The sequence below is a fragment of the Equus caballus genome, chromosome 11, assembly GCF_041296265.1.
Source record: "Equus caballus isolate H_3958 breed thoroughbred chromosome 11, TB-T2T, whole genome shotgun sequence".
Taxonomy (NCBI): Eukaryota; Metazoa; Chordata; class Mammalia; order Perissodactyla; family Equidae; genus Equus; species Equus caballus.
In genome coordinates, this window is record NC_091694.1 from 31,536,577 (window position 1) to 31,564,435 (window position 27,859).

The following is a 27,859-nucleotide window of genomic DNA, read 5'->3' on the forward strand; positions in this document are numbered from 1 at the left end:
TATCTAAAATATACATAAGTTTATAAGAAAAATAATTTTAAAAACAAATCTGTGAAAATGGAATCCCCCAGTTTCCAACGACCACCTGGTTCAGGCTTAATCTGATTTGGGGCAGATGTAGCAGTTTTTGAAACGCCAGGCCTTTTGTTAGGGAAAGAAAGGATAGGCGGGGCAGGAAGCACCGGCCTCGTGGTGTTCCTCCGTCGCACAACCCAAGTCAAATAAACGTACTAAACGCCTCTTCCTCTCGGCTAAATCCACCAAAAGGCAAAGAACCACGTGGTTGTGCGGACAGAACACCCACAGCGCCTTTGCAGAGGTTCTGGTTGGCCCGCCCCGCAGAGGGCGCGCGGGACATTGCTAGCCGCCTCGCCCCCCCAGGCCCCGCCCCAGCCCCGCCCAGGCCCCCCCAGGCCCCGCCCCAGCCCCGCCCAGACCCCCCCCCCAGGCCCCGCCCCAGCCAGGCTCCGCCTCAGGCCCCGCCCCAGCCAGGCCTCGCCCGCCACCGTCACGTGCTGTGGCGCGGAGTCCAGCCTGTTGCTGATGCTGCGCCTGGTATTCGTCATGGAGCTGGCGCCGCGGAGCTCTCCCGTCCCTCTGCTCCTGCTGCTTCTGGGCCTGAGCACGGGTAGGTTGGGGCAAAAGGTGCATCCGCAGCCGGTGCCTTCTTCTTTCTTCAGAGATGAAAGTCTGTTAGTGGGATTGTGCTTTTTAAAGCAAATCTCTTCCCGCGGTTTCTACCTTGCGTAACTATGTTGCTTTTGAACTTCACCCTTTTTTTTTTTTTTTTTTAATTCACAGTGCTTTTTCTACCCTTTTCTGGCTCTGGGTCCTCTGGGGCTCCTTTCTTCCCTGCGCCTAGATAGTAGCAGTTGTGCAAAACATGTGATTTGGAGAAACTGCTGATCAATGAGGTTTCCACGATTTTAAAGGCACCTCCCTTTTCCTGCCGTGATTGGCTGCTAAATGGGATTATGAGGTTTTACTATTTTCTGCTGAAACATGCGGCCCGAACGACCCCGAGAAATCCTACCACGAATGGGACGTTTCACTGACGTTCGGCCTTTCTCCCTCTACTTGATCAGAACGGACAAAGTAACAACTCCCCTCACCGTGCTCCTTTTGGTAAAAACAAATTCGTGTTTAATAGGATGACTTGCAAATTGATTTTTAGTCTTGTCTTTGAGCAGAGTATCTCTTGGTCTGAATCAAGAACTGAGAATTCGAACTAGTCACAAACTTGCCTTGTGATCTTGGGCAAGTTGCTTAACAGTTCTCGTTTTCCCTTTTGTAAAGGGGAATCATGTGGCCTTCCAGCTTGTGTCTGGGAAATGTTGTCAAATATGTTGACCCCCACATTTTAGCAGTGGTCACTGCCAGGGAAGGGAAGGGTGCCAGAAGTTAGGTCAAAAGGGACCCGAGCCTTATCTGTCATTTTCAAGGAGACTGTAATCTCGTGTTACTGGTAGGTAGAATCTTATAGCCACATCTGTAATATTCTAGCCGTTTATTTTGCTCCTGAAGCCACTTTCTGGTTTTCTTAACCCCTGTCCTTATCAGTTACACAACAGCATTATCTATCTCCTCGTCTACTCCCTTCTCTTTTGGAGATGAGTTTTTGTTCTTTTACTTGCCATAGGGGTTTGAAGGGCTTAAGAAAGGAAGAAGTAGAAGGCAGAAAACTCCAGTCACTAAGGATCACCCCTCTCATTACCTTTTAACATCCCCTTTTTTTACCCACAGAATGGTATTTCAGAAAAAGATACTGTAATTTGAAAGTTGTTACTTTAGCAGAGTTGACATAGAAAATGTATTTAACCTACCCTCTTCCAATACATAGTTTACAGATGCTAGAAAAGTTAACTAAGGAAAATTGGAGATGCAGGATTAAAAGATATACACACACGCACACACTCGACTTTTGATATATTTTTTGCCAATTGCCTTCCCCAAAAGTTATGCCAGTGTGCACTCTTGCCAGGAGTGCTGAGGGCCAGTCTCCTGTCTCCTGTGGACATTGAGCACCTGCCATCATTTTTTGCCTATCAAATAAGCAAAGCTTTTTAGTGGCCTCATTATTGCTTTAATTTTCATATTTTTGGATATTAGTGATGTTAACCATTCTTTCACAAATTTATGAGACATTTATATTTCTTTTTTCATAAATTATTTCCTCACAGACTTTACCCATTTAACTGTTAGGATCTTCCGTTTTTGAATTGATCTACATGATTAAGGAAAATTACCTTTTTTCATATTTGTTGCAGATCTTTGTTGTTTGCCTTTTAATTTTATTTTTGATGTACAGAAATTTTGTTGGACAGGAATGTAACAAGTTTCTGTCCTCAACTCTGTTGATATTTTTCTTATAGTCTCTGGTGTATGCTTACATCGTTTTCCTATCCAAAGGTCAGAAAAACATTCAATTGTATTTTCATATTTTTTTAATATTTAAAATTTAGATACTTGATTCACTTGGAATTTATTTTGGTTTATAGTGTTAAGAGAGGACTACATTTCTTTTTTTTTTTTTCTTTCAAAAAAGCTAGCACTTGGGGGCCGGCCCGGTAGCATAGTTCAGGGCCAGTCTTCCTCAGCGAAAAGAGGAGGATTGGTGGCAGATGTTAGCTCAGGGCTAATCTTCCTCAAAACAAAAAAAACTAGCAGTTGTTCCACAATAATATAGTGAATAATATTGGCCCCACAAATTTGTTATGCCTCTTTAATCATATAGTAAATGAGATATAAAAACCAGCATGTTGCATTTTGAGATTTTTCTTTTTTCCTTATCTCCACAATATATTAGAGTGAGTAAATTGCCTAAAAGATAAACCAAATCGTCTCTAGCCTAGCGTGGCCGTCTCTACTGTGCTTGGAATTTGCCTGGACATTAGACATTCTTCAGGAAAACCAAATCGCGCTTCTGTTTCAGGAGCTGTCATCAACTGGCCCACAGAGGAGGGCAAGGAAGTGTGGGATTATGTGACTGTCCGGAAGGATGCGCACATGTTCTGGTGGCTCTATTATGCTACCAGCCCCAGCAAGAACTTCTCAGAACTGCCCCTGGTCATGTGGCTTCAGGTAAAAGTGGCTTCGCTGCCTGGCCAGGGTGGGCCAGGTTTCCCCCACTTATCACTTTGCTTGCTCTTAAGGGCTCACAGCCCAGGGGTGAAGGCCTGAGCTGGTCCAGCAGTCAGCTGGGGATCGCCTAGGCTTGGGGGCTCCAGCATCCTTCCAAGACAGGCAAAGGCAATTGTAGAGCCAAGAAGGCCAAATCAGAAGGTGGGGGATCCTAGCCTTTTGCCAGGGTCTTTTATATTATATTGCCAGGCAGTGGCAGGAACCCTTCCTGGAAGCTCCTGAAGACATAAGCTGATAGGAAGTGTTCTGAAGGATTCCAGAGCAAAGTCCGTCCTCCTCCCCCCTTTCCCTCTGCTCCCAGTCCTTCCCTAGACCCTAACTTCTTGCCCCCAGAAAAGCTGACCTTTGAAAGGACTCAGCCTTTTGCATCTTAGTGTTAAATATTGGGCCCTATCCTTCTCCCTAAGTGTGTTGCATTTTAATTGACCTCTGATTGTAAGTCGGAAGGTGGGGAGCTGGTTGAAAGGTGTTTAGGGGCAGGCAGAGAATCTTTCCTTGCATTCCTAAAATATCTAGCCAGAGGTGGCCCACACCCTCCCCACCCTCCCTAGAGATCGGGAGGGGTTGAGGCACACAGTCTTGCTTCAGCCTTTGGAAAATGTAGGCGTGGCCCAGCTAGGGCTTCACGTTGCTCACTGGTAAATAGGGCATCCTGGTTCTCGCCTCCATGAGATGCAGATGTCACCTCCTCTGAAAATGTCGGCCTCTTCATAAGCAGCCTCCCAGGCCAGTCCATGCAGACTTTCTGGTGAGACAGAGCGAAGATGAGCAGTTTGCAGGGGGGACCTTTATCTCTCAGGATTATCAGTGTCTCCTTTGAAGGCTGGTGGTTAGGCTCAGCCTGAGGGTGCAGATATGAAAATACCTCAGGAGAGGAAGCCATATATGTAGGCCAGGGATCTTCTGTCCACCCCGGGTGGCTAGAGATGAAGATGCAGCATGGGTGTCAGGAGGGGCGAGCAGGGGACAAGCCCAGGTCTGCCAGACTGGAGACCTGACTTCTCCATGCCTTCCTGCCACGTAACAGCTATGGTAAGACACTTCCCTTTGGGCTTTGGTTTTCTAATCTGGGGAATTTTAGTGGTTTTCAAACTTTTTATTAATCAGCAGAACTTTTTCTACCCCCAAGTGAAAGCTTACTTTCAGAGCCAAAGCAGAAGAAAACAGAAGTGCTGAGGCTGGGATGGGGGCTGGGCGCCGATCCCCACCCAGTCAGCTCCACTTTGTCACATGCTGCCCCTTGGCACTTTCTGGGCTCTCTGGAACACAATTTGTAAACCACCGAATTTCAGAGGTTGCAAACCTTCCTTTTGGTTGACTGCAGAGTAGGGTTGTTTTTTTTAATTAGTTGCCAACATTTTAAAATCAAGACATTTTCTTCCTTTTTCCAAAAATCAGGAAATGTAGCCAGTTGGGACCTGAATTTACTGTCCCAAAGCTGGGTGGTGGTGGCTGCCTTTCAGACGGGGCCTGAGGAGGAGCTCCTTTGAGAAGGGGATCCCTCTGCCCACATGTGACTTCTCCGCTCCATCTGGTGCACTTTCTGGCCCCTGGAGGCCGTCTCATTTGTGTCTTTTGATTAGATTAACCCTACGCCACTGAGATGCTACTTGAAGGTTATCAGCTGGCTAACTAACCAGCCTACTCTTCATTTCCTCAGAGGCCCAAGGGAGAAGAAAAAAGCTTATGATTAAGGAAGAAATAATTTATCTAGATTAAAAGGAGATCTTTTAGGTAGCCTACTGAGGACGCGTACACTGACTGCTCTGGGCGGGTCTCTGAGAATCCAGGTCATGTCATCTGAGTGGAGTAGTAAGCTATGTTAGGTACACTTTCAAGTCGTGTAAGCGTTTCAGTTGGTCCGCTGACACATTTACCGTATTTCAGAGTCACTGGGTAGCCCGGGACTATGACAGCACCCCATCCCAAAGTTCTAGTCAAAAAAGCTTTTGTAGTGGGAAGTTCTCAAATAACAGAAGTCTCCTCCAGCCAGCTTCTCGTTGCCATTGTCGGGGACGAGGGGGGTCATTGATGCCACCACAGCTTATCAAAAGCAGGATGGGAAAATGGCATTTCTCCCACAAAGACCAAGCTCCCTAGGAGACCCAGCTTCCCTCCTTTCGCTTGGTCCTGTCCCATCCCACTAAGTCCACTAGGAAAAAGGGGCCCAGCTTCCATTCGAGGATGCACGCTTGCCCTTAATTTACTGCATAATGCATGATAAGCATTTTTCAGTGCTGCCACATAGTTTGTGATTCTAAATGGTGGTGTCACATTCCATCCTGTAAATGTGTCATGAGTTACTAACCTGTTCCCCGACTGGGGGTCGTTGGAGTTGCGTTTTAATATCACTGTGGTGAGCAGCGCCCTCTGGTTTGTGAGCTTTTTTACCACTGCATTAGGAAGTCTTAAGATCAGAGTGTGGACAATTAGAGGGATTTATAGCCTTCCACTTTTATAATAGTTAGCTTGGTGTAGGTTCAAAACATTAAATGGTTTCATAAAGTCTTTCCCTGGTAGGGTCCTCTCGTTACCCCTGAGCCCCGCCTCTGTGACATCTTTTGTCTTTTTTCTTTGGATTTCCCTGTACAGATTGCCCTGACTTCTGTTTGGCCTGAGCTGTTCCCTTTCATCTTTGCGTATCTCCATCTGCTATCCACTGTGCTCATGCACAGGGATGGAGCACCCTTTTATTTGAGGCCCCAGGCCTGTCCCCTCGCCTCAGCTGATCACGCTCTCCTCATAGCCTCCTCAGTTCAGCTGGCCGCTGAGATTTTGTCCAGCAAAGCACTGACCATCCTTTGCTCTGACCATCTCCTGAAGGGCCTCCTCCCCTCTCTCAGCTGTCAGAACCCATGGAACCTTTGCTTCTCACCGTCTGGGCCCCCCAGCCCTGATTTCTCTTCAGAATCCTACCTCGCCATTGGTCCTGGATGCCCGCAGTATTGAGTGCTCCCTGCTCTGGGGTGTCCGCATTTGCGACATTATATCCTGGGGATAGACTTGACCAAATTGCCCCTCAGCCTGGGTCCCTTGTCCATCCTCAGGGACACTGGTGGGATGGAGAGTCACAAGGCCCTGGGTCCAGTCCTGGCAGAGCCCCTAATTACCACATCCCCTCCCTGGGCCTTACTGCTTTGAAACGAGAGGAGTTGGACAAGATGTTCTAAGGTCAGTGAGCCCCATGGCATGCCAGAGTTCAAGCTCGGAGAATCAGAGGCTGGAAAGTTCCCTCTGGGGGGCGCTTAGCCCAGGTTAGTTCCTTTTAGAAAGATTTCAGCTATTACCGGGGTACTCACTGCAGACGCCCCTGGTTCGCTGGATCAGTTGTGTCTTTTGTGTGGGGTTGACCCAGCCATCGCTAAATCATAAATCATTTATAGTGGATGTGGTCATCGTCGTCATGACTCATGTTTGATTAATGTTTTCTCTGGGCTTATTTTTGTTTCTTTTCTGTTCCACAGGGTGGTCCAGGTGGTTCCAGCACTGGGTTTGGAAACTTTGAGGAAATTGGGCCCCTTGACGTTGATCTCAAACCACGAAGAACTTCCTGGGTACAGTGAGAATGGCCCCTAACTGAATTGCCCAGTGGCCTCTCTGAGGCTGAGCCCCAGCCGGCCCTGCCCCTTCGTGGGTGGGGTCACAAGTTTAGCAGCACCATCCTGCCACCCCTCTCCTCCTCCCTCTGTAGGCTGGGACTTTGGGCACCTGTCCACAGGCCTCCTTTCTAGCCAGCTTCTCCCTTTTCTCGGGACAGTTTATCCTGAGATAAATTGTCTTTCTTGTTTTCCCCTCCTCAGTGACCTTTCTCTCCACTGGCCTGCAGAAACCTTCTCTAGCAGACACCCTGGACCTTGTCATTTCCCACATACTGGCCATCTTTGCAGTCTGACTCCCACCCTCTGGCCACAACTTCCAGTCCTTTCCCCCCTCTCCTGTCTTGCTTCCTGACTTCATCAAGACTTCACACCCCTTGTCCTCTGCCCTTTGGCCGTCTCACTAGTCCCTCCCCTCATTCTTAGCTTCACTTCCTCCCTAACCCCTCTCTGATCACTCCCCACCCCACCTCCTGGCTCCCTTATCCTTCTCCCTTTACAGCCTTGCCATGCCAACCTTGGGTCAGTCCTGCTGTACATCTGCTTGGCCCCTGCCCCCAGGCCGGCAAACATTAGTGGGCAAAACACACTTCATTCCTTTGGCCACCCAGTCACACCTACCTAGCTATACTCACATCTACTCTTCTTTAAGACTCAGTGCAGGAGCCAGCCCCATGGCGTAATGGTTAAGTTTGGTGCACTCCACTTCGACAGGCTGGGTTCATGGGTTTGGATCCCGGGCAAAGACCTACACCATTTGTTGGCCATGCTGTGGTGGCAACCCACATATAAAGTGGAGGAAGATTGGCAACAGATGTTAGCTCAGGGCTAATCTTCCTCAGCCAAAAAAAAAAAAAAAGAAAGAAAGAAAGAAAGAAAAACCCAAACACTCAATGCAGATGACCTCTTCCTGAAGGTCCCATCAGTCCTTTGAGTCTCCCATCTGTCTCCACACTGGTCTTCCTTAAATACATTTTACTCTTACCTCAAGGTTTTTAGACATGCTGTTCCCTCAGCCTGGAACATTCCTGTACTCAACTCCAACTGAAATATCACTTGCATTTGCAGTAGCAGAGTGCCCCACTGGCTTGTCCCCAAGGCCCCCAGAACTAAGAGGGTAATATAACTCAGATAGAGAGCCTGAGTAGAAGTGAGGGGTCTGGGCCTCAGTCCTAATGCTGCCGTTATCTACCCAACTTTGTGACCTTGGACAAGTCCTGGGCCTTTTCTGGGTTTTAATTTCCTAATCAATGGAGGGCATGCCTGGACTGTGTCATCACTAAGGCTTCCAGATGTAATATTCTATGACTCTAAGCCTCTTCAGGAAAGGTATTAGAATAATTCTTTTTTTTAATTTGAGGAAGATTAGCCCTGAGCTAAGTGCTGCCAGTCTTCCTCTTTTTGCTGATGAAGACTGGCCCTGAGCTAACATCCATGCCCATCTTCCTCTACTTTATGTGTGGGACATGCCTACCACAGCATGGTGTGCCAAGCGGTGCTATGTCTGCACCCGGGATCCGAACTGGCAAACCCTGGGCCACCAAAGCGGAACGTGCGAACTTAGCCGCTGCGCCACTGGGCCAGCCCTTGGTATTAGAATAATTCTGTTCTCATAGTGTACAGGGAAGCCAGGCCTGGGTGGAAATTGGCTTAATCTTGAAGAAAACTGACGTGTGGTATTCAGCCCTGGGCTGTACTCTCACTGCTTCGAGCTGTTGCTCGGACTGAAGCTGCCAGGTCTGCCTGTGCTAACATATTGCTTCTAGGGCATTTGTACCCTGTGAAAAGTGACAGCTGAGATGCTTTGATCCCCACGTATATGTTAATCTTTCCTTCCTGTCTCTCCTTTCCTTTGTCTGTCTTTGCTGTAGTAGTCTATGTTCTTGTCCCTTATTTTTTTAAATCCCTTTTAGAAACAAGATCATAACCACACCAATGGCCTCATATTTGTGTTTTTTGTTGAGCTCATGTAAGATGATCAAAAGTTAATTGGTGGCTGGCTGGCTGATGGCAACATGGGATTTTCCTCTGTGGCGTGTAGCTCCAGTCGGCCAGTCTCCTGTTTGTGGATAACCCTGTGGGCACTGGGTTCAGTTATGTGAACAAGAGTGACGCATATGCCAAAGACCTTGCCACAGTGGCATCAGACATGATGGTTCTCCTGAAGACCTTCTTCGGTTGCCACAGAGAATTCCAGGTAAGCAAAGACTTAGGGACCGCTCAGCAAGGGCTGGAGTCACAGCACGGCGACCGTCAGGAGAAACTTACACTCCCCCAAGAGTTCGATGCTCAGCGGGTTCCAGAGAAAACCTTTTTGCACCCAAGATCAGGTTGTGGACTTTTGTTTCTATCATCTCTAAAGATAATTTTTAGCTTGAAAGAAGGACCCTGGTGCCAGTATTCTAATCAGACATAATAATCAGATATGGGAAAAACCAACAAAAGTAGACTTGTTGTGTCTGGCCATTACATGCAATAGAAACTTGAAATTAATTCCTGTGAATTAAGAGACATTCAGGGTATTTAATTCTTTGTAAATTTCTTTCTTGCTAGACAGTTCCATTCTACATTTTCTCAGAGTCCTACGGAGGAAAAATGGCTGCTGGCATCAGTCTAGAACTTTATAAGGTAATGGGGATATGACTTTGTTGTTTTGGTTTCAACAGAAACTGATTGTGTTACTTTTTATACTCACCTGATATTGAATATACTTTGAATAGGACCTTGTACATACAAAGTAAGAATCTGTAATAATAACCATGAAAAGTTTCAAAAAGAACAGTAAAGGATGCCTTACCAGATATTGCACAAGCTATAAACCTATAGGGAGTAAAACAACATGGTACTGGCCTAACAACAGACAAATAGGTTAAATGCAACAGGATAAAGAATATAGAAACAGATTTTATATATATATGTATATGTATCTGTATATGTTTATAGCATATACATATGTATCATATTTACATATGGTCATATATAAGTACTAAGAGGGCTGGGGCCGGCCCAGTGGCACAGCAGTTAAGTGCGCACATTCTGCTTCGGTGGCCCAGGGTTCGCTGGTTCGGATCCCAGCTGCAGACATGGCACTGCTCATCAAGCCATGCTGTGGTAGGTGTCCCACATATAAAGTAGAGGAAGATGGGCATGGATGTTAGCTCAGGGCCAGTCTTCCTCAGCAAAAAGAGGAGGATTGGCGGCAGATGTTAGCTCACGGCTAATCTTCCTCAAAAAAAAAAAAAGATTTAGTCTTTAACAAATGAAGCAGTATATGTGCATAACAGAAAATTAGAAAGTACAGCAAGCACATATTAAAAAATTAAAATTTCTCCTTCCCACCAGATAGAGATCACCACAGTTAACACCTTTGTGTATAGCCTTTAAATCTCTTTCTGCACTTTTGTAAAGAAATCGCTTTTTTAACCAATATGAGATCATATTTTACGTGATGTCTGCAGCCTGCTTGCTTCCATCGCTAGTCCCCACCTTCCCACTTCAGCAAACTTTTGTCTCAAATATTCAGGCTTCCTTAATAATCCCAACGTGTCCTTTATGGCCAGTTTGGCTAAGCCAATACTCAATCCAGATCCGTGAATTACATGTGGCTGTGATGTCCCTAAGGTCTGTTTTCATCTAGCACAGTCCCTTTTTTATGACCCTGATTTGGTAAAGAATCCAGACTCCTCGATTTACAGAATGTCCCATTTTCTGGATTTGTCTGGTAACATCTTCACGGTGTTAATTTACTTTAGTCCTCTCTTCACTGTTTCCTACAAAACTGGAAGTTATATCTAAAGGCCCGATTCATTCAAGGTAAAAGTTTTGGCTAGATTATATTACAATAGGTCAGTCAGGAAACTGGGGCCCAGAGGTCATCTCCAGCCCACGACCTGTTTTTTATGTTTTCAGGGGGTGGGGGTGGGGAGGATTAAAAGAAGGACATTTCATGACACGTGAAAATTATATGAAACTCAAATGTCAATGTCCACAAATGAAGTTTTACTAGAACTCTCATTTGTTCCTATGTTGCCCGTGGCTGCTTTAGCAACACAGTGGCAGAGTTGAGTAATTGCAGCATAGACTGTTTGGTCTACAAAGCCTAAAATATTTAACATCTGGCCCTTTAGAGGAAAAACTGCCAAGCTCTGATATTGGTGATGTTGTCCACTTCATTTTGCTTCAGATCAGAAGGCTCATGATGTCTCGATCTAGTCTGATCCCTTCATCACGTTCTTACACCCTGCCCAGGCCAGAAAGTTATCTGGGCAGTGTGATTTTCATACTATAGGGACATCCGCTTCATCCATCTTTCACCGAATGACTTTAACATCAATTTTTAGTTCTCACATAAATCAGTAACTTCATTACGAGTTTCAAAGTGATGGTTTCCTCCTCCTGTCATTTTGTTCACGTCTCTTAGCTCATATTCTTCTTAAAGTGGAACTTTCTCTCATCTGGGACTATTTAGATAACTTGAAGTAAGTTCCTTCTGGAAAAGCCAGTTAAATGTGTAATTCTTTCTCTTTAATTACCAGTGTTCAGTCAGGATATTCATCGTTTTCTTATTTCAGCTCTCTGAATAGCTTGTGCATTCACCTAATTCAGAATTCAAGAAATGTAGAAGGTATACTGTAACAATCCTCCCTCTTGCCTCTGTCACCCTCCCCTAAGACACTCTGGTATTAGTTTCTTCTGGATCTTTCTAGAGGTATTTCATGCCTGTAAAAGCTAATTCATATATATTCTTTCTTCCCATTTTTATACAAATGATAATATACGCTACACTATATACATTGTACGATATATTCTACAATAAATATATATCTACATACAGTCATGCGCCACTCAATGACATTCCAGTCAATGACGGATCATATATACGATAGTGGTCCCATAAGTTTAGTACCATATAGCCTAGGAGTATAGCAGGCTATACCATCTAGGTTTGTGTAAGTGCCCTCTGTGATGTTCGCACAATGAGAAAATCACCTAACAACACATTTCTCAGAAGGTGTCTACGTCGTTAAAGACACATGATTATATATTCTATGTATCTCTTTTTTAATTTAACAAAAATAAATAGTATTTTATATAAATGATAGTGCACACTACACTATACTATACATACTACTACGTATATATTTTATATATCTCTTTTTTTTTTCCTTGGTGAGGAGGATTGGCCTTGAGCTAACATCTGTTGCCAATCTTCCTCTTTTTGCTTGAGGAAGATTGTCACTGAGCTAACATCCGGCGCCAATCTACCTCTATTTTATGTAGGATGTAGCCACAGCATGGCGTGACAAGTGGTACTAGGTCCGCACCTGGGAGCCAAACCTGGGAACCCCAGGCTGCCAAAGTGGAGCGTGTGAACTTAACCAGTACACCACCGGGCCAGCCCCCAATCTCTCTCTCTTGTTTAATTTAACAATGTACCTTGGAGATCTTTTCATATCAGTCCCTGAAGAGCCTTGTTAATCTTTTTTCAAGGTGCATCATAGACCATGGAAATAACCATAATTCGTTTAGCCCATCCTATTGATAAATATTTAGTCTGTTGCTAATTTTCTGCTTCTGGACAGATGTATTATTTTTAAACATATAAAGGAGCAGAGGGGCAGGAGCTCCTAGTCCTAAGGCATCAGCACACCCTCGAGGACCTCCTGAGGAGGCCTCCCAGCCCTTGAGTGACTGTCACTTGGACAGTGCTGATTGTACCCAAGGAGCCCCCTGAGCACCTTGTGAGAAATCACAGACCTCAGGGGTGGCTGGGTCCCTCCTAAGGAAGATAGAGCTGCACTAGACCCCACACACGTCCTGCCAACCCCCTTGTGAAACGGTAGGGAGAAACTCCAACACCTCCTACTCATTTTGCAAATGGCGGCAGGAGAGAGTTACTCTTGCTCTCTAGTGGGTATCTGAGGTCTTTGGATGCCCAGGGAATCTTGGAAAGGGTGGGCAGAAGTTTGCTGTGCTCGGGAAAGGCAGCGTGTAAAGGCTTGGCTCCCTCTGTCGAGGACGGGATGGAGGCCCCTGGGTGCCCATGCAAGGCTGTTTCTTGGCTTCTTGTCCTTCAGGCCATTCAACAAGGGACCATCCAGTGCAACTTTGCCGGGGTCGCTCTGGGTGACTCCTGGATCTCCCCTGTTGGTAAGTACAGAATTTTCAGGTGTTTCTTTACTTCCTTTCCCCATCCTTCCCTGTGACTTTGGGCTGTGTTGTCCAGATCACACAGAACAAGGCAGCAGAATTTTCTGGGTCTTCAGAGAAGTCAGCCCAGAAAACATTTGCCTCCGGAACATCCAAGAAATTTGGGGATGAGAACTCGTTTACAAAGCACCCACCATGGGCTGCTACAGGCTGAAGCAAGTTCTCTTATTTGATTGTCACAACGAAAGAATCCAATGTTACAATTGAAGACGTTCTAAAGACTCAGAGACATGACAAAATCTGCCCTCTGACACACAGAATGAGTGGCCTGGTCGGGATTCAAACCCAGGTCTGTTTGTCACCTTGTCCCTTCCACCACCCTGATGCTAGAATGAACATTTGGGGTGAGATTCCCATATGTTGATGGGAATCACCATTATGTTGATGGTGAATCAAGCTTACTCTCAGGTCCTGCAACGCAGAGGGTTGCAGTTTCATGACCTTAGCATCGTTGAGAGTGCAGAGGAAAGTTGTTTATGTGGCAGACATCCAGGGTGTGGCTTCAGACACCTGAAATAACCGCCTCGGTGGGGTTAAATCTAACACAAGATTTCTAAATCCTAGCACCATTGACATTTTCCTTCGCATACTTCCTTGTTGTAGAGGCTCTCCTGTGCGTTGTAGGGTGGTTACCAGCATTTCTACTCTCTAAATGTATTATCACCCCAGTGTGACAACCAAAAATGTCTCCAGACATTGCCAGATGTCCTCTTGGTCACAAAATCGCCCCCAGTTGATGACTACTGTTCTCACCTAAACAAAAGGTGACTTTTCCCAGGCAAAACCAAACTGTACAGTGAGAAATCAGAAGAGAAGTTACCCCAGAGAAGTGAGGGGAATAAGCCAGGAAGGGACCTGAGGGAACTTTCTAGGCCGTCTGTGCTCCCTATCTTGATTGGGGTGGTCATTACATGGGCATATGCATTTATCAAAACTCATCTAAATGTATTTATGACTTGTGAGGTATGATTGTGCCTCAGTTTTAAAAAAATAATTTATAAAAGATAATATTTCCCCCCTAAAAGAGAGTTGGCTCCTCACAGAGCCATGTCCCTGATGGATTCAGGCTATTCTGATGCTCCTCGGAGTGGTAATTTCTTGACCTCATTCTTGGCAGCTCCAGGGTAGGACTGACATAGCATAACTGAGAGCCGTGAGTCGGCACTGGAAGAAGGGTTGTTGGTTTGTCCTTCCTGGATGGACCGCTGAGGACATCAGGAAGCTGCAGAGCCTTGACCAGAGGCAGGAAGGTCCAGCCGGTTTCTTACCAGACGTCTCACTCAAAATGACAGCGCTGGCCCTTACACTTCCTTCTGGGGTCTCATCACAGTTTCCTAACACCCCTGAGCACTTTGCATGTGTTAACTTCATTTAGTGCTTACAACAACTCCATCAGATGGATGCTGTCCTTATCCCGATTTTTCAGATGAGGAAACTGAGACTCAGAGGTTAAGCACTTTTTAGAGTCACACAGCTCAAGCCAGGATTCAAATCCAGCGTTCAAATCCAGGCAGCAGGCACTAGAATCCAGGCACCTGACCATTACACTACACTACCTCCACAAGACCAGCAAGTTTAGCTTCCAGGCTTTGCAAGGGCTAGTCATCCTGGCCAAAATCTATCTTTTCACTTTGCCATGACCCACCTCCCCTTATAAATCTTCCTGCCCAGCCCTTACTCCCTCCTTCCAGATCTACTTTAAGTAGCACCCCTCTCTCCCAGAAGTACTCCCTTTTTGAGGGAGAGATACTGTTAATTTTCATGAACAATTATTCATTGCTTGCTTGGTAATAGGTGTTGTGCTAGGTGCTACGAAAGATGCCCAGACACACTCCACGTCTTCAAGAAGCTCTGCCTGGTTCAGTGTGGTACCCAGAGCCACCTGCGACTGTTTACATTTAAATTAATTCAAGTACATAACATTTTCAATTTTTCAGTTGCACTATCCACATCGCAAGTGCCCAGTAGCTACACGTGGCTATTGGCTATCGTTTTGGACCACACAGATATAGAACATTTCTGTCATCACAGAAAGTTCTATTGGACATCTCAAATCTACATCAGAGGCCAGCAAACTATGGCCGACAAGTCAAATCGGTCCTGCCACCTGGTGACTAAGTTTTTTATTGGGACACAGTCACGCCCATTCACTTACATATTATGTGGCTGCTTGGAGGCTGCAACAACAGAGTAGAGTAGTTGCAACAGAGACAGGCTGGCCTGCAGAGCCAAAATATTTACTATTTGTCCCTTTGCAGAAAGAGTTTGTCAATCCCTGGTGTAGATCAAGTAGGGGATGGAATCCATGGGAGAATAACAGATGATTCTATATTTGAAGAAAATAAGGCGCCAGCTTGAAGGTTAAGTGGAGCGGAGAATGGTACTAGGTCCCGGGAGACCCGGCATCCCTGCATTTCTCAGGGTGTACTCTGAAGAATACCAGGCCAATGAGGTGCTAGACAAAGGGCTCTGTGGTCAAATAAGTTTTGGAAGTGCTAAACAACTGCTCCATCTCCTCAAGGTTTCACAGGCACATTAAAGGCTCTGAGAAGTCCTGCAGTAAAGAAATGTGTTTTACTTTGTATAACCACAAAGACTTACCTGAAGAATCATTTTTTCTTCCTATCCCTAGATTAAAATCCTTCAGAACTGAGGTTATTTGAAAAATACTTTGAGATGCTTGACTTTAGGGAAGCATTGAAGGCTTTTAAGCAAAGAAGTGACATTGAAATGTGCTTTATAAATTGTGGTCTTTGATACTTTGTTGGCACTTCTCTTGATGGCACTAGCCTTACCTGGTGTCATGGTAATTGTGAACTTGTCTAAACCAAGCCCAACTATTCTCCTTGAGGGCAGGCATTGTCTTACTCATATTTATATCTTATAAAGCTCCATACAGGCCCTTAGTAAGTTCTCAAAATATCGGTGGAATAGAAATGAATTGATTGGCAGTATAGTAGCCACACACTCTTGAATTACAAAATCATTAGTCTTTCTTCTGTAATTAGCTCTTGGCAGAAGCTAATGTCCCCAAATTGGAGGAGTAGGCAGGATGCAGAGCAGAAATGCGGGGGCGGGGAAATATTTTAAGCTGGCAGAAAGTCTGGAAGTCTTCAGATAAGAGCATCCCCTGTACGTGCGTGGCCTGCCTGCCGTGTCATCACTGACTGTGACTCCCTTGCTGGGCAGTATCAAGCCAGGTTAGCGTGCCATTAGTCCTGAGTCAGTACAAGGGCCCCCACCCCCTCATCCCACCTCCCAGCCACCGAGACATCAGCCCTGCATGGGCACTGTGAGTTAAGGAGCCCTCAGACCCAGGGCTGTTGCCTTTCCGGCTTCTGTCTCTTTCTGCTTCGGGAAGGAGGTTAGTTAGGTTTTTCTTTGGGAGAACAGAACCACAAACTGACTTTGTACATCTGTGGTTTCTTTTAGACTCGGTGCTCTCCTGGGGACCTTACCTGTACAGCGTGGTAAGTAGATAAGTTCTTACTTCTGCACCCTCCGTGGTAAGTGGCCCAGCTGACCTCTTCTGGCTCTGCCCCCAGGAAGGACAAAGCTAGCTGGGTTTGCCTGTGTGGTTGACCCTACTCCCTAGGGACTGTTAGTCCATATCAAATTGGAGCCCCCAAGCAGCAGCTGGCCTCGAGGACAAATTTAAAGAAACATCAGCACAGTTATCCCATTTCTCCAGGTACAAGAAACACCATTTTTCAAATCCCTCCAACTTTTTATTATAGAAATTGTCAAATATGCAGAAAAGACGAAAGATCATGGTGAACAACCATATCCCCACCGTCTAGACTCAGTTAACACTTTGCTGTATTTCCTTCATAATAAATATGTGGCTTGTGACAGGATGCTTTCGTCTGTAAGCTCCCTTTTCTCCTTCCTCCTGCTCGTCCTATTACCCATCCCTAACTGAGCAATGCCAGATTTGTGTCTCTCAGCCAAGCGGGCCTTTTTGTTCTTGGTTTGCATTCCAGTCTCTTCTTGACGACCAGGGTCTGACAGAGGTGTCTCAGGTTGCAGAGCAAGTGCTGGATGCTGTAAATAAGGGACTCTACAAAGAGGCCACCGAGCTGTGGGGGAAAGCGGAAATGGTCATTGAACAGGTATCAGGACACGCACGGGGGCCAGCCCACTTGGCTTTTTCTCGTGAGTGAAGGGTTCCTGGTTGGTGGTGTCAGGTTTGGTGTCTATGCTGAGACTCCCCACAAGTCTGAAAATGATGGCATCCTAAACAATAAATCTGACGGGTCTGAGCAGTGACAGGGTTAGACAGCCACCCAGGCCTGCAAGACTTGTCCCTTGACTGAATGTTTGGATTCTAGAAGAAGGACTGTGTCTTGCAGAGGTGAATGTTTGGATCCTGGCCAAGCAGCCATCTGCCCAAAGTGAGCCAGAAGGGAAGAAGGCCCAGCTGAGGCCTCGAGTGTGTCAGACCCTCTGCAGCTCTGTTCTCCCTGTAAATTAACACATGGGCCTGTGGTTTTCTCCTGCAGCCTCTGAGCTCCACTCACATGAGCTGTTCACTACCCCTGGGAGACTGGGCTGGCACGGCTGGTCTCTGAGCCTCCAGAGCTGCATTTCTTTCTGGTCCAAGCAAATTTACAAAGTCAGAGCTATCCCCAGATAAGATGGAGAGCCGGGTTCTTTTCTGTTTTGCAACTTCGATAACAGATACATTAGGAAACAGCCAAAGGGGCCAGCCAGTGGCGGAGCGGTTAAGTTTGCACACTCTGCTTCGGCAACCCAGGGTTTGCAGGTTTGGATCCTGGGTGCGGACCTGCACACTGGTCATCAAGCCATGCTGTGGCGGCATCCCACATAGAAGAACTAGGACTTTACAATTAGGATATACAACTATGTACTGGGGCTTTGGGGAGGAAAAAAAGAGGAGGATTGGCAACAGATGTTAGCTCAGGGCCAATCTTCCTCACAAAAAACAAAACAAAACAAAAAAACAGCCAAATATACTTTTTTGTATTTCAGAACACAGATGGGGTGAACTTCTATAACATCTTAACTAAAAACACTCCCATGTCTGCAATAGATTCAAGCCTAGAATTCACGCAGAGCCACCTAGGTGAGTGAACCTTAAAGTTGGTAGACTCCTGCCTTAGCCTCCAAGCAAGAGGCAACCAATTTTTTTTAAAAGCTTTGTTGACCCATAATATACATACCATAGGATTCACTCGTTTTAAGTGTATAATTCAGTGGTTTTCAGTACATTCACAGAGTTGTGCTGTCATCTCCACTGTCCCGTTCTAGAATGTTTCCATCACCCAAAAAGATCCCTTGTGTCAGTTTGCAGTTGATTCTCCTGCTCCCAGCCCTGGGCTAATCTGCTTTCTGTCTCTCTAGATTTGCCTTTTCAGACGTTTCATATAAATGGAACGTTGCAATAGGTCATCTTGCATCTGGCTTCTTTCGCTTAGAGAGTGTTTTTAAGTTTGGAAACCAACTTCTGCACGCTGAATCACAATGTCAGTCCTCCTAAAGGCTGGATGGAGTTGTCTTTCAGCTGACTCAGCCTCACTGCGGGTGCCGAATGCTTGGCATCTTCCCTCCGTAAGAGGCGCATAAAGGCTGCAAGAGTCCTGGATTCCTCTTCTCAGCTGATTTCCTTTGGCCATGCCAGATAATCTCAGTGGCCCCGAAGGACATAAAATGCAGCAATCGGAACTATTGAAGCATCTCCACTTTCAATGTGTTTCAGACTTTGTCCCTCCATCTGGGATGAATCAAGGTGATGCTTTTCATTTTCCAGCTGAATGCCTCCCTCTTATGCACAGCATCTCCAGCAGTTGGAAAAGAGGTTCTCTTGGTCTTATTTCCAGTCCTTTGACTCACCATGTACCAATTTGTTTTAGTTCGTCTTTCCCAACGTCACGTGAGACACCTACAACCGGACACCTTAAGTCTACTCATGAATGGTCCCATCAGAAAGAAGCTCAAAATTATTCCTGAGGATTGCTCCTGGGGAGGTACTTATGTGACTTACTTAAGTGCAATTTGTAGGGTTGGGGGTGATAGATGTGCAAATTTAAAGGCCTTAAGTTGTAGAAAGTGTTTTGTTGGTGGTGATGGTATGTTGCAAATAGAACAGTATTATTATCCACGTTTTATAGATGAGCAAACATATACAGAGACAGTAAATGACATGCCAAAATTGGTTCAAAATGAGGGGTTCAGTGGCCAGCCTGGTGGTGTAGTGATTAAGTTTGTGCACTCCGCTTCAGTGACCTGGGGTTTGCAGGTTCAGATCCTGGGCGTGGACCTACACACTGCTCATCAAGCCATGCTGTGGAGGTGTCCCACATACAAAAATAGAAGAAGATTGGCACAGATGTTAGCTCAGCAACAATCTTCCTCAAGCAAAAAAGCGGAAGATTGGCCACAAGATGTTAGCTCAGGGCCGATCTTCCTCACCAAAAACAAAACAAAACAAAATAAGGGGTTCATAGGGAAGTGAGTAGGGAGAGAAATGAAATGATCAGTTATGAGACTGGTTATAAGTTGATAATTGTTGAAGCCAGGTGTGGGTACCTGGGGATCATCAGTCCTCTATTTACTTTTGTATCAGTTTGAAGTTTTCCATAATAAAAACTTTGAGATAAAAAAGCCATGCCCAAGGCTTGCAGGTGTGGATTCCAGACAAAGGTCCTTTTGGACAGGCTTTGACCAGCTCTCTGTGGCCGGCCTCCCCAGGCATCCTGATGCTGGATATGGTCCAGCGTCTACTGCTTTCTGGTCTGAAGGCCATAGTGAGGAAATATTGGGGTCCCCAGAGACCAAGGCCAGGTAGAAATCTTGGCTAAGTTCCTGCTCAGTCCTATAGGGAGGCATGATGAGCAAGTGGGACTCCCAGGCTCCTGGAGGGGAAACGCTGCAAGCTGAGGAGGGTTTCGTCTGTGTCTAAGGTGCCCCAAACATGTGGTCGGGAGGCCTTTCTCGGGCGGCCCTGTGACAGCTGCTGAGAGGCTAAGACGTGGCTCTGGCCCTGGCTTCCTCGTGGGACACGGGCCACCCTCCCAACCCGCAGTCAGCGGAGAGCTCATCCTAGACCCGTGTCTTCATTCCCCCTCACCCATTAGAGCTTTCTAGAAATGAAGAAAAAAGTTAGATCAAATAAAAAGAATTACGGTGTCAGAGCTGTAAGGGATGGGTACAACTGTGGGGAGCTGTCATGGCACTGAAAAAAAAGCTCATGAGAACACATCTTGTCAGCTCAGTGCCCTCATTTTATCTTTATGATGGTGTTTCCAGCCCGAGCTTCTCTGCTTATAGGGGACCCCCCCACCCCATTCCTGCCCGGTGTGGCTGGACAGGCAGGGTGACTACATTTTGGCAGAAGATGACTGATACAGAAAACTCTCTTTGGCTCTAGATGTGTCTTTGTGTGGTCTGGAAAGGACAAACTGTCCTTGGCCAGTACTCATAATGTCTTGAGCTCCAGTTTGTGGTTAAGCCTATGCATACTGTAGAGTCAGCCAGGCCTGCATTCATATCCCAGCTTGCCACTGACCAGCTATTTCACTCTGGGCAATTTTCTTAGCTCTCTGAGCCTCATTTTCTTTAACCATTGCACAAGTTAAGATTCTTTACCTCCCAGGATAGTGATGAAGAAGAAATGGGCTGTTGCTTGTAAAGTGCTTCCTTATTAGCACAGTGACTGCCAAATAAAAATAAATGTGGTGGTTGTTCAGTATTAGGAGGGTGGTGGTGGTGGTAGGAATCCAGCAGGAATACCGTGCTGCCCGTCTCCTCTCTGGCCAGTCATCCACGTGGCTTTACTGAGGACCAGCTTGAATTGGTTTAGGTCTGATTTGGTTTATTACGAAGGTAGCCCCACTTGTTCAGAACTTAAAACTTGGCCCTGGTGTCATTCAGCAAAGGAGGAAAATGAACATTGGCCCAGAACCACGGTTTATGCCCTTAGAGGACCAGCCTAGAGGGTCTCCAGGTCTCGTTTCCTCACTAAAATGCATCCGATGTCATCACAAGCGCTTGAGTGAATAAAGCACATGTGCTGTTTGTGCTTCTCGTCCACCCACCTGCTCGGGGCACGGATTTCTGGGCGGTGGGTCCCAATTGGTGAAACAGCCCTGTCTGCAGTCTTTGTTAGATGCTGCACAGTGGTTGCATGTGGGTGCCAGAGCCCAGGATGCTCTTGGCTGAAAAGTGCCTCTTGTTCTGGCAGATTCCAAGCTGCTCCCTCTTTCTCCTCCCCCTGTGCAGGCCAGGCTACCGAGGTCTTCCTAAACATGGAGAAGGACTTCATGAAGCCAGTCATCAGCGTCGTGGAGGAGTTGCTGGAAGCCGGGGTCAACGTGACTGTGTATAACGGACAGCTTGATCTCATCGTGGACACCATGGGTAGGAACCCCCTCTGAGGGGCACATGGAGGCAATTTCATGGGTTGAGCTGGAAGGGGACTGGCCTTGGACACATCAGTCTTGGGGCTGGTGACACTGAAATGCCAGGAGGAAGCCATTTCCTGTTACATCCCTCCACCCCTGACCCTAACTCATCGAAGAGGGCAGAACTACCTGAGGCTGTGACCCCTCAGAGAAGCCTGGGCCCTTAGGTACGATTAAGGAAAAGAACAACACCTACCCCCATCACAAGAATAAAAAAGAAGACATTTTCTTGGCCATTGGACAAAGACACAATTTAATTGAGGGAAAACCTCATTTTTGTGCATTGTCACAGCAGATGGTAAGCACGGCAAGGTGAGTTAAGACTAAACCCTAACAGCTCTGTAAACCCAAGGACCGAGGGGAAGTGGTCTTGATGGAGTTCCTGTTGCCCTGGCTGCCACCACGTGCTCCCTTCCAGTGTCAGTAGGGCCAGGTAGAGGCTCAGAGGCGGGTTCCCAGAACCAGCAGGCAAATCTAGGCACGTGGTCTGGTGGGTGTGATATGCTTCTTGAAGTCAGCAGGACTGAATATTTTTGCAACTTGTGAGCCAAGGGCACCAAGGGCAATTTGAAAAGGCTCCGCGTTTCTTCCCTGGACTGCCCAGGTGATCTGTGTTACTGTCCCCTCACCCCTGAGACTTCTCAGTCCTCCTGACAGCCCTGTCGCCTCCAGAGCTCCCCAGGCTTCCTCCCTGCAGAGCCTATGGCAGTGGGAGACTCACAGAGTAGCCACACTTCACAGTTCTCGGGTTTGCCCCGTCATCCTGGGTATCACTGGGAGCTTGCTAGAAATGCAGAATCTTAGGCCCCACCCAGCCCTCCTGAATCACATTTTGCATTTTAGCAAGACCCCAGGATGAGTTTTGTGCACATTGTGGTTTGGGGAACACCAAGTTGTAGGACCTGAATTATTTTTTTCTACTCCACCAGCTGTTAATGCCAGGCCCTTCTTTGTCCCTGTCGCCAGGTCAGGAGTCCTGGCTGCGGAAGCTGAAGTGGACAGAACTGCCCAAATTCAGTCAGCTGAGGTGGAAGCCCCTGTACTGTGACCCCGAGTCTTCTGAAACGTCTGCTTTTGTCAAGTCCTACAAGAACCTGTCTTTCTACTGGATTCTCAGAGCCGGACACATGGTGAGAGAGTCAGCTTTTGTTCCAGACTAAATGCTTCCGAGAGGGAAGCCACGGGCAGTGGATTATGCGCGCAGGCACTGTCTGGACTGGTCTTACGGGTTCTTTGGGCTTGGGCGTGTTTCGAAGTCTCTACCGAAATTCTGCTATTAGCACTTGATTCCTTTGGGCCTAGAAGTTCTCCATTTAAAAAGCAAATCCTCCGAGAGAGTTAAGCCAGGCTCCCGGTCCTTTACTCTTTACCTTAAATGAATATAGTGCTACTTTCCTCTTAACAATTTGTCCTGAAGGAACAATTCGTGCTGCGGGAAGAAGGGAGAAATTGTCTTTCCTTGACATTTTCGGGGAGGGAGAACCAAGCTCTGGGTTCTGTAAAGCTGAGTCACAAGCGCTTGCTATAAGGTGGGGGCGTGTCGTCCAGCACCGGCGGCTCCAGAGTTTCAGTTTGGAAGAAGCTTTGGGTGCAGCGATGGGCAGTGAGACTGTGCCATTCCTGCGCCTGCGGAGCGAACTTACTGTTTTCCCTCAGGTCGTATGTTGACTGAGTGGCTATCCATGGGCTGAGGGAGATGATGGAGGGATGCATCCACTACACCCTCGCGTGTGCACACAGGTGCGCGCACACACTCACCTGCAAAAGTGTCAAAGTGGGGAGTGCCAGGAGGCAGGAGGGCCCAGATGCTTCCCTCATGGTGATGCCTTGATCTGGTCACTTAAAGTCAGAGTCTCTCTTCTCCCCTAGATTGCGGTTTCCCGGAGGAGATTAGTTGAGAGTGACGTTAAGGCTCCCTCCAGCCTGCCCTCCTCTCTTAGCTCCCTTGTGCCTCCGACAGAACCTCCACAGAGAAAGGGCTGAGGGCAGCAGTCTGGCTGGCAGGGGGGCCCAGGGAACTGGTCTTAAAGCTCTGTTGGCACAGCAGGCACATGGTGTGCTTAGTTGGATGGCTTAGGAGTTACTAAGAGAGATTTGGGGGGACCAAGGTGCTCTCTCCACAAGCCACTCCTTAGGGCCATTAGTGGTTCTCAGTTGGGGTCAGTTTTGCCCCTCAGGGGACTTTGGCAATGTCTGGAGACATTTTGGTTGTCACAGCTTGGGGGAGGGTGCTACTGATATCTAGTGGTTGAGGCCAGGGATCCTGGTAAACATCCTACTATGCACAGGACAGTCTCCCACAACAAAGAATTGTGCCACCCAAAATGTCAGTGGTGTCATGGTTGAGAAAGCCTGGTCGGGAGGGAAGGCAGAGCTGGGGTATTTGATAGACTTGGTCTCACAATATTTTTAGGTGTCTGACCGCAGACCACTTATTCTTAACCTCTCTGACCCTTAGTCTTCTCTTAAGAACTTCCCAGAAATGAAGATGCTGCAACCTTTAAGAGAAACCAGCATTTCTCTTTGGTTCCTTTATTTGATGAGCAAACCTTTGAGTGTCTCATGGCTGCTAGTCACAAAGATGGATGGTACCATCTCTGTCCTTAAGGAGCTCATGGGCCAGAGGGGCAGACAGGCAGAGGCTGTAATAACATGGGGCAAGAAGTGTTCAGATGGGCGTTGGCCGTGGGAAGATGGCCCAGCCCAGGCTTGAGGGTCTGGAAGACTGGGCCCTAAACGATGAGTAGGAGTTAGCTAAGTAAGGAGGAGGTGTGGGAGCAAGGACCATGGCTTGTGCAGGTCCAGGGGAGCCTTCAGACACCCGAGGCCTCGAGGGACCCTGGGAGAGAGAAGGCTGGGAAGGGAGACTGTACCACGTTAAGGAGGTCAGACCTACCCTGAAAGCAATGGGGTGCCGCTGAGGGGTTTTAAGCAAAGGAGTCAAATTACCAGATTTGTCTAAGAGATAGCGTTCTAGCAGCAGAGGGCATGGGACAAGACTGGAGCAGAGAGCCAATCTAAGAGGCTCTTATGGGGGCTGGCCCAGTGGTGTAGTGGTTAAGTTCACCTGTTCCGCTTTGGCGGCCCAGGGTTTACCAGTTCAGATCCTGGGTGCAGACCTATGCACCGCTTATGAAGCCATGCTCTGGTAGGCATCCCACATATAAAGTAGAGGAAGATGGACATGGATGTTAGCTTAGGGCCAGTCTTCCTCAGCAAAAAGGGGAAGATTGGTGGCACATGTTAGCTCAGGGCTAATCTTCCTGGAAAAAAAAAAGGAAGAGGCTCATATGGTAACCTAGAGGGAGGGAAGTAGAGGGATCTGATGAAGTGTTGGAGGGAGAATTGGCAGACTTGGTCCCTGCCTGCAGAACAGCCAGGTGGGATGTCCACAGGGCAGTCAAACGTGTAAAGTGTGTGTATATGGATCTGGAATCAAATGTTTGTCCTTGGAGATAGAGATTTAGGAGTCAAATATGGAAAAGCCTGGGGACACCAGTATTTAAGAAGCAGGAGGCAAAAGAAGGACCTGAGAATGAGACTTGAGAAAGGAGTGGCCAGAAAAGTGGGAGGGAGACCATGGACACATGGCATCCTCAAAGCAGAGAGAGAGCAGTCGCGCGAATGCTGCTGAGAACTCAGATGAAGCACTGAAATATGAGCAGTGCTTTGGTTACACTGATGTCTGTAGCGGTCCTGGCGAGCATTTTTAGTGGAATGGCAGGTGCAAAAGCCAGAATGGAAAGGCTGGAGCAAATGGATGAGCAGTGAGAGAGAGAAGACCACTTCCTCTAAGAAACCAGAAACGAGTAGCCCCACTCTTTTTTTTTTTTTAAAGATTGGCACTTGAGCTAACATCTGTTGCCAATCTTTTTTTCTTCTTCTTCTTCTCCCCAAGCCCCCCCAGTACATTATTCTAGTTGTAGGTCCTTCTGGTTGTGCTATGTGGGACGCCACCTCAGCATGACCTGATGAGCGGTGTGGTGAGTAGGTCTGAGTCCAGGATCCGAACTGGTGAACTCCTGGGCTGCCAAAGTGGAGTGCACGGACTTAACCACTCAGCCATGGGCTGGCCCCAAGCCTACCCTTTTAAGAAGTTTGGTCTGGAGAGAGAAAGAACAGGCAGCAGGACACAGGGTTATGAGGGCAATTTTTTTTAATGACCCTAAGTCTCTGAGTGCCTTCAATATTGACCGGGGAAAAGCTAGTAGGAAGTCTTGGAGCACACCACTATTACTAGAGAGGGGTCCCCGTGGAGGCAGGTAGGAGGGCAAGGGAAGAGCTGACCATGCACTTGCCCATTTTCTCTTGGTTTGTCACACATAGAACAAGAGGTCTGTTGGGGGCAGCCTTAAAATAGCTCTTGGAGACTATTATTAAATCATCTGCCAACCACTTCCCCTTTGGTTGAGTAAATGTCACTTTCGTATTCCCCACTGTGCCTGTGCCTCCTGGGGACCTTGCTTGGCAGGAGAGTCAAGGACAGGAGTGGGCTGTAGAAGATCGTGGAATTTCAGAACTTGGAGCCATCTATTATTCTACTCCCGTCTTTGTGGAGGAGAAACTGAGGGCTCTGCCCCTCCCCCTTTTAATGCTGGGTGGGAAGGAGGTTTTTTTGTTTTGGGGGGGTTTTTTTGGCGAGGAAGATGGCCCTGAGCTGGCATCTGTGCCAATCATCCTCTACTTTGTATATGGGACACCTCCACAACGTGGCTTGGTGAGCAGTGTGTAGCTCCACGCCTGGGATCAGAACCTGCAAACCCCAGACTGCCAGCGTGAAGCGTGCAGACTTAACCACTACGCCACCAGGCTGGCCCCAGGAAGGAGAGTTTTTAAAGGAATTATTCAAAAAATCTAAGGGAACAACAGAACAAAGTTGAATAATAATACAAAAATGGGGTGCCGCTCAAAGTATCCTGTTTGTTTGTTTGTTTGTGTTTGTTGACACTTTTGCTGTTCGCTCCCCTCTCGGCCTGTTTTCTACTTCATTCCCAGTCTGGGATCCCTCCTTTGCAGAGAATCCTTGAAAATGGTTAGAATCTTCCCTCTTCCTTGACCAGCCTGGGTCCGAGAACCATCAGCACAGCCCTTATGAAGAAATCAACAGACCAGCCCCAAATGGAGTAGAAGATTCTTTCCTAAACACCACCTTCTCCAGAGCCACACCACCCAACACACCTGGGGCCCAGGAGAGCTTTTGTCTGGTGCAGGGGTCACGTCACAGAAGGGACCCCTCTGTAAGGGGTGCACCCAGGTGTAGCTGTCCTCCCAGTTTGCTATCAGAATGCTGGCACTCTTCCAGGGAGCAGGGTCTCAGGATGTTACCCCTAAACTCAGCCCCAGGAACAGAACCAGGGGTGCTAACTCCGATACTGCTTGGTTCTAGGTTCCGTCTGACCAAGGGGACATGGCTCTGAAGATGATGAGGCTGGTGACTCAGCAAGAATAGGACAGAGTGGGCTGGAGGTGAGCTGGCTCGGCCTTGGCACGGGAGCGGAAGCGAGCACCCTGAAGCTGTAGGAAGCACCGACCTCCCCTGGAATCCGCCCTGGACCGTGACTGTGAAGGTTCCGGTCAGCTCCACGCAGAACAAAATCATTGCCTCTGTGGCAGCTTGGAAATCTAGGGGTTTTTTTTAATGGATTTGTTTTCATCAAAATGAAGGATTGAAATAGATTAACATTTTCTTATTACAAAAGCAAATTATGAGGCCGGCCCTGTGGCCGAGTGGTTAAGTTCGCGTGCTCCGCTTCAGCGGCCCAGGGTTTCACCGGTTCCGATCCTGGGCAAGGACATGGCACCGCTCGCTCATCAGGCCATGCTGAGGCAGCATCCCACATGCCACAACTAGAAGGACCCACAACTAAAAATACACAACTATGTACCAGGGGGCTTTGGGGAGAAAAAGGAAAAATAAAATCTTTTAAAAAAGCAAATTATGTGATTTATAGAAAAAAAGGGAAATACAGATAAACAAAGTCCAGGCTAAATATCCATGTACTCCTTTCTCAGGGATAAGCACTGATATCCTTGCAAATCTTTTTTTGCCATAAATACATATATATTTTTTACAAAAATGGAATCCTTACTGTGTCTTATTTCACTGTCTACTTTGTTCACATATCTGTATGGCCTAAACACCTTTTCATGCCAATAAATGTTCTTCTGTAACATTTTTAATGGCTGCTGAGCATTCCATTTTATGGATGTGCCATAATTTATGTACCAAATGCCCAATTGTTTCCCATAAGCAGTTTCTAGTTTATCACTATTATAAACAGTGCTTGGTGAGTCATCCTGATAGTTATATTTTTATGCACATCCTTATTATTTTTTTACAATGAATGCCTAAAAGCATGATCTTTTAGTCAAAGGATTGTAACGTTTCTTTAAAATTAAAATGATGGAGCCAGCGCTGATGGGCTAGTGGTTAAAATTTGGTGCACTCTGCTTTGGTGGCCTGGGTTCAGTTACCAGAACCACACCCCT

The 27,859-nt window shown here is 47.0% G+C and overlaps 1 protein-coding gene across 1 annotated transcript; it reads left to right on the top strand.

Annotated features, from left to right (window-relative positions):
* The first annotated feature begins 452 nt into the window (after positions 1–452).
* On the top strand, positions 453–27,545 carry SCPEP1 (serine carboxypeptidase 1). Its single transcript, XM_001503344.7, has 13 exons — positions 453–628; positions 2,933–3,081; positions 6,606–6,695; positions 8,779–8,934; positions 9,291–9,365; positions 12,815–12,887; positions 16,380–16,417; positions 16,931–17,059; positions 17,940–18,033; positions 18,821–18,934; positions 21,189–21,326; positions 22,337–22,500; positions 26,757–27,545. Exons 1-13 carry the CDS (start codon positions 544–546, stop codon positions 26,817–26,819), a joined length of 1,368 nt encoding a protein of 455 aa, XP_001503394.2. The 5' UTR covers positions 453–543; the 3' UTR covers positions 26,820–27,545.
* Positions 27,546–27,859: the final 314 nt, after the last annotated feature.

Bases quoted from the DNA above. Each gene is read 5' to 3' on its own strand.
- SCPEP1 (XM_001503344.7), top strand. From the start codon at position 544: ATGCTGCGCCTGGTATTCGTCATGGAGCTGGCGCCGCGGAGCTCTCCC. The intron at 8,935-9,290 runs GTAAGCAAAGAC...CTTTCTTGCTAG, and splicing joins GTTGCCACAGAGAATTCCAG to ACAGTTCCATTCTACATTTT. The intron at 9,366-12,814 runs GTAATGGGGATA...CTTGTCCTTCAG, and splicing joins TCAGTCTAGAACTTTATAAG to GCCATTCAACAAGGGACCAT.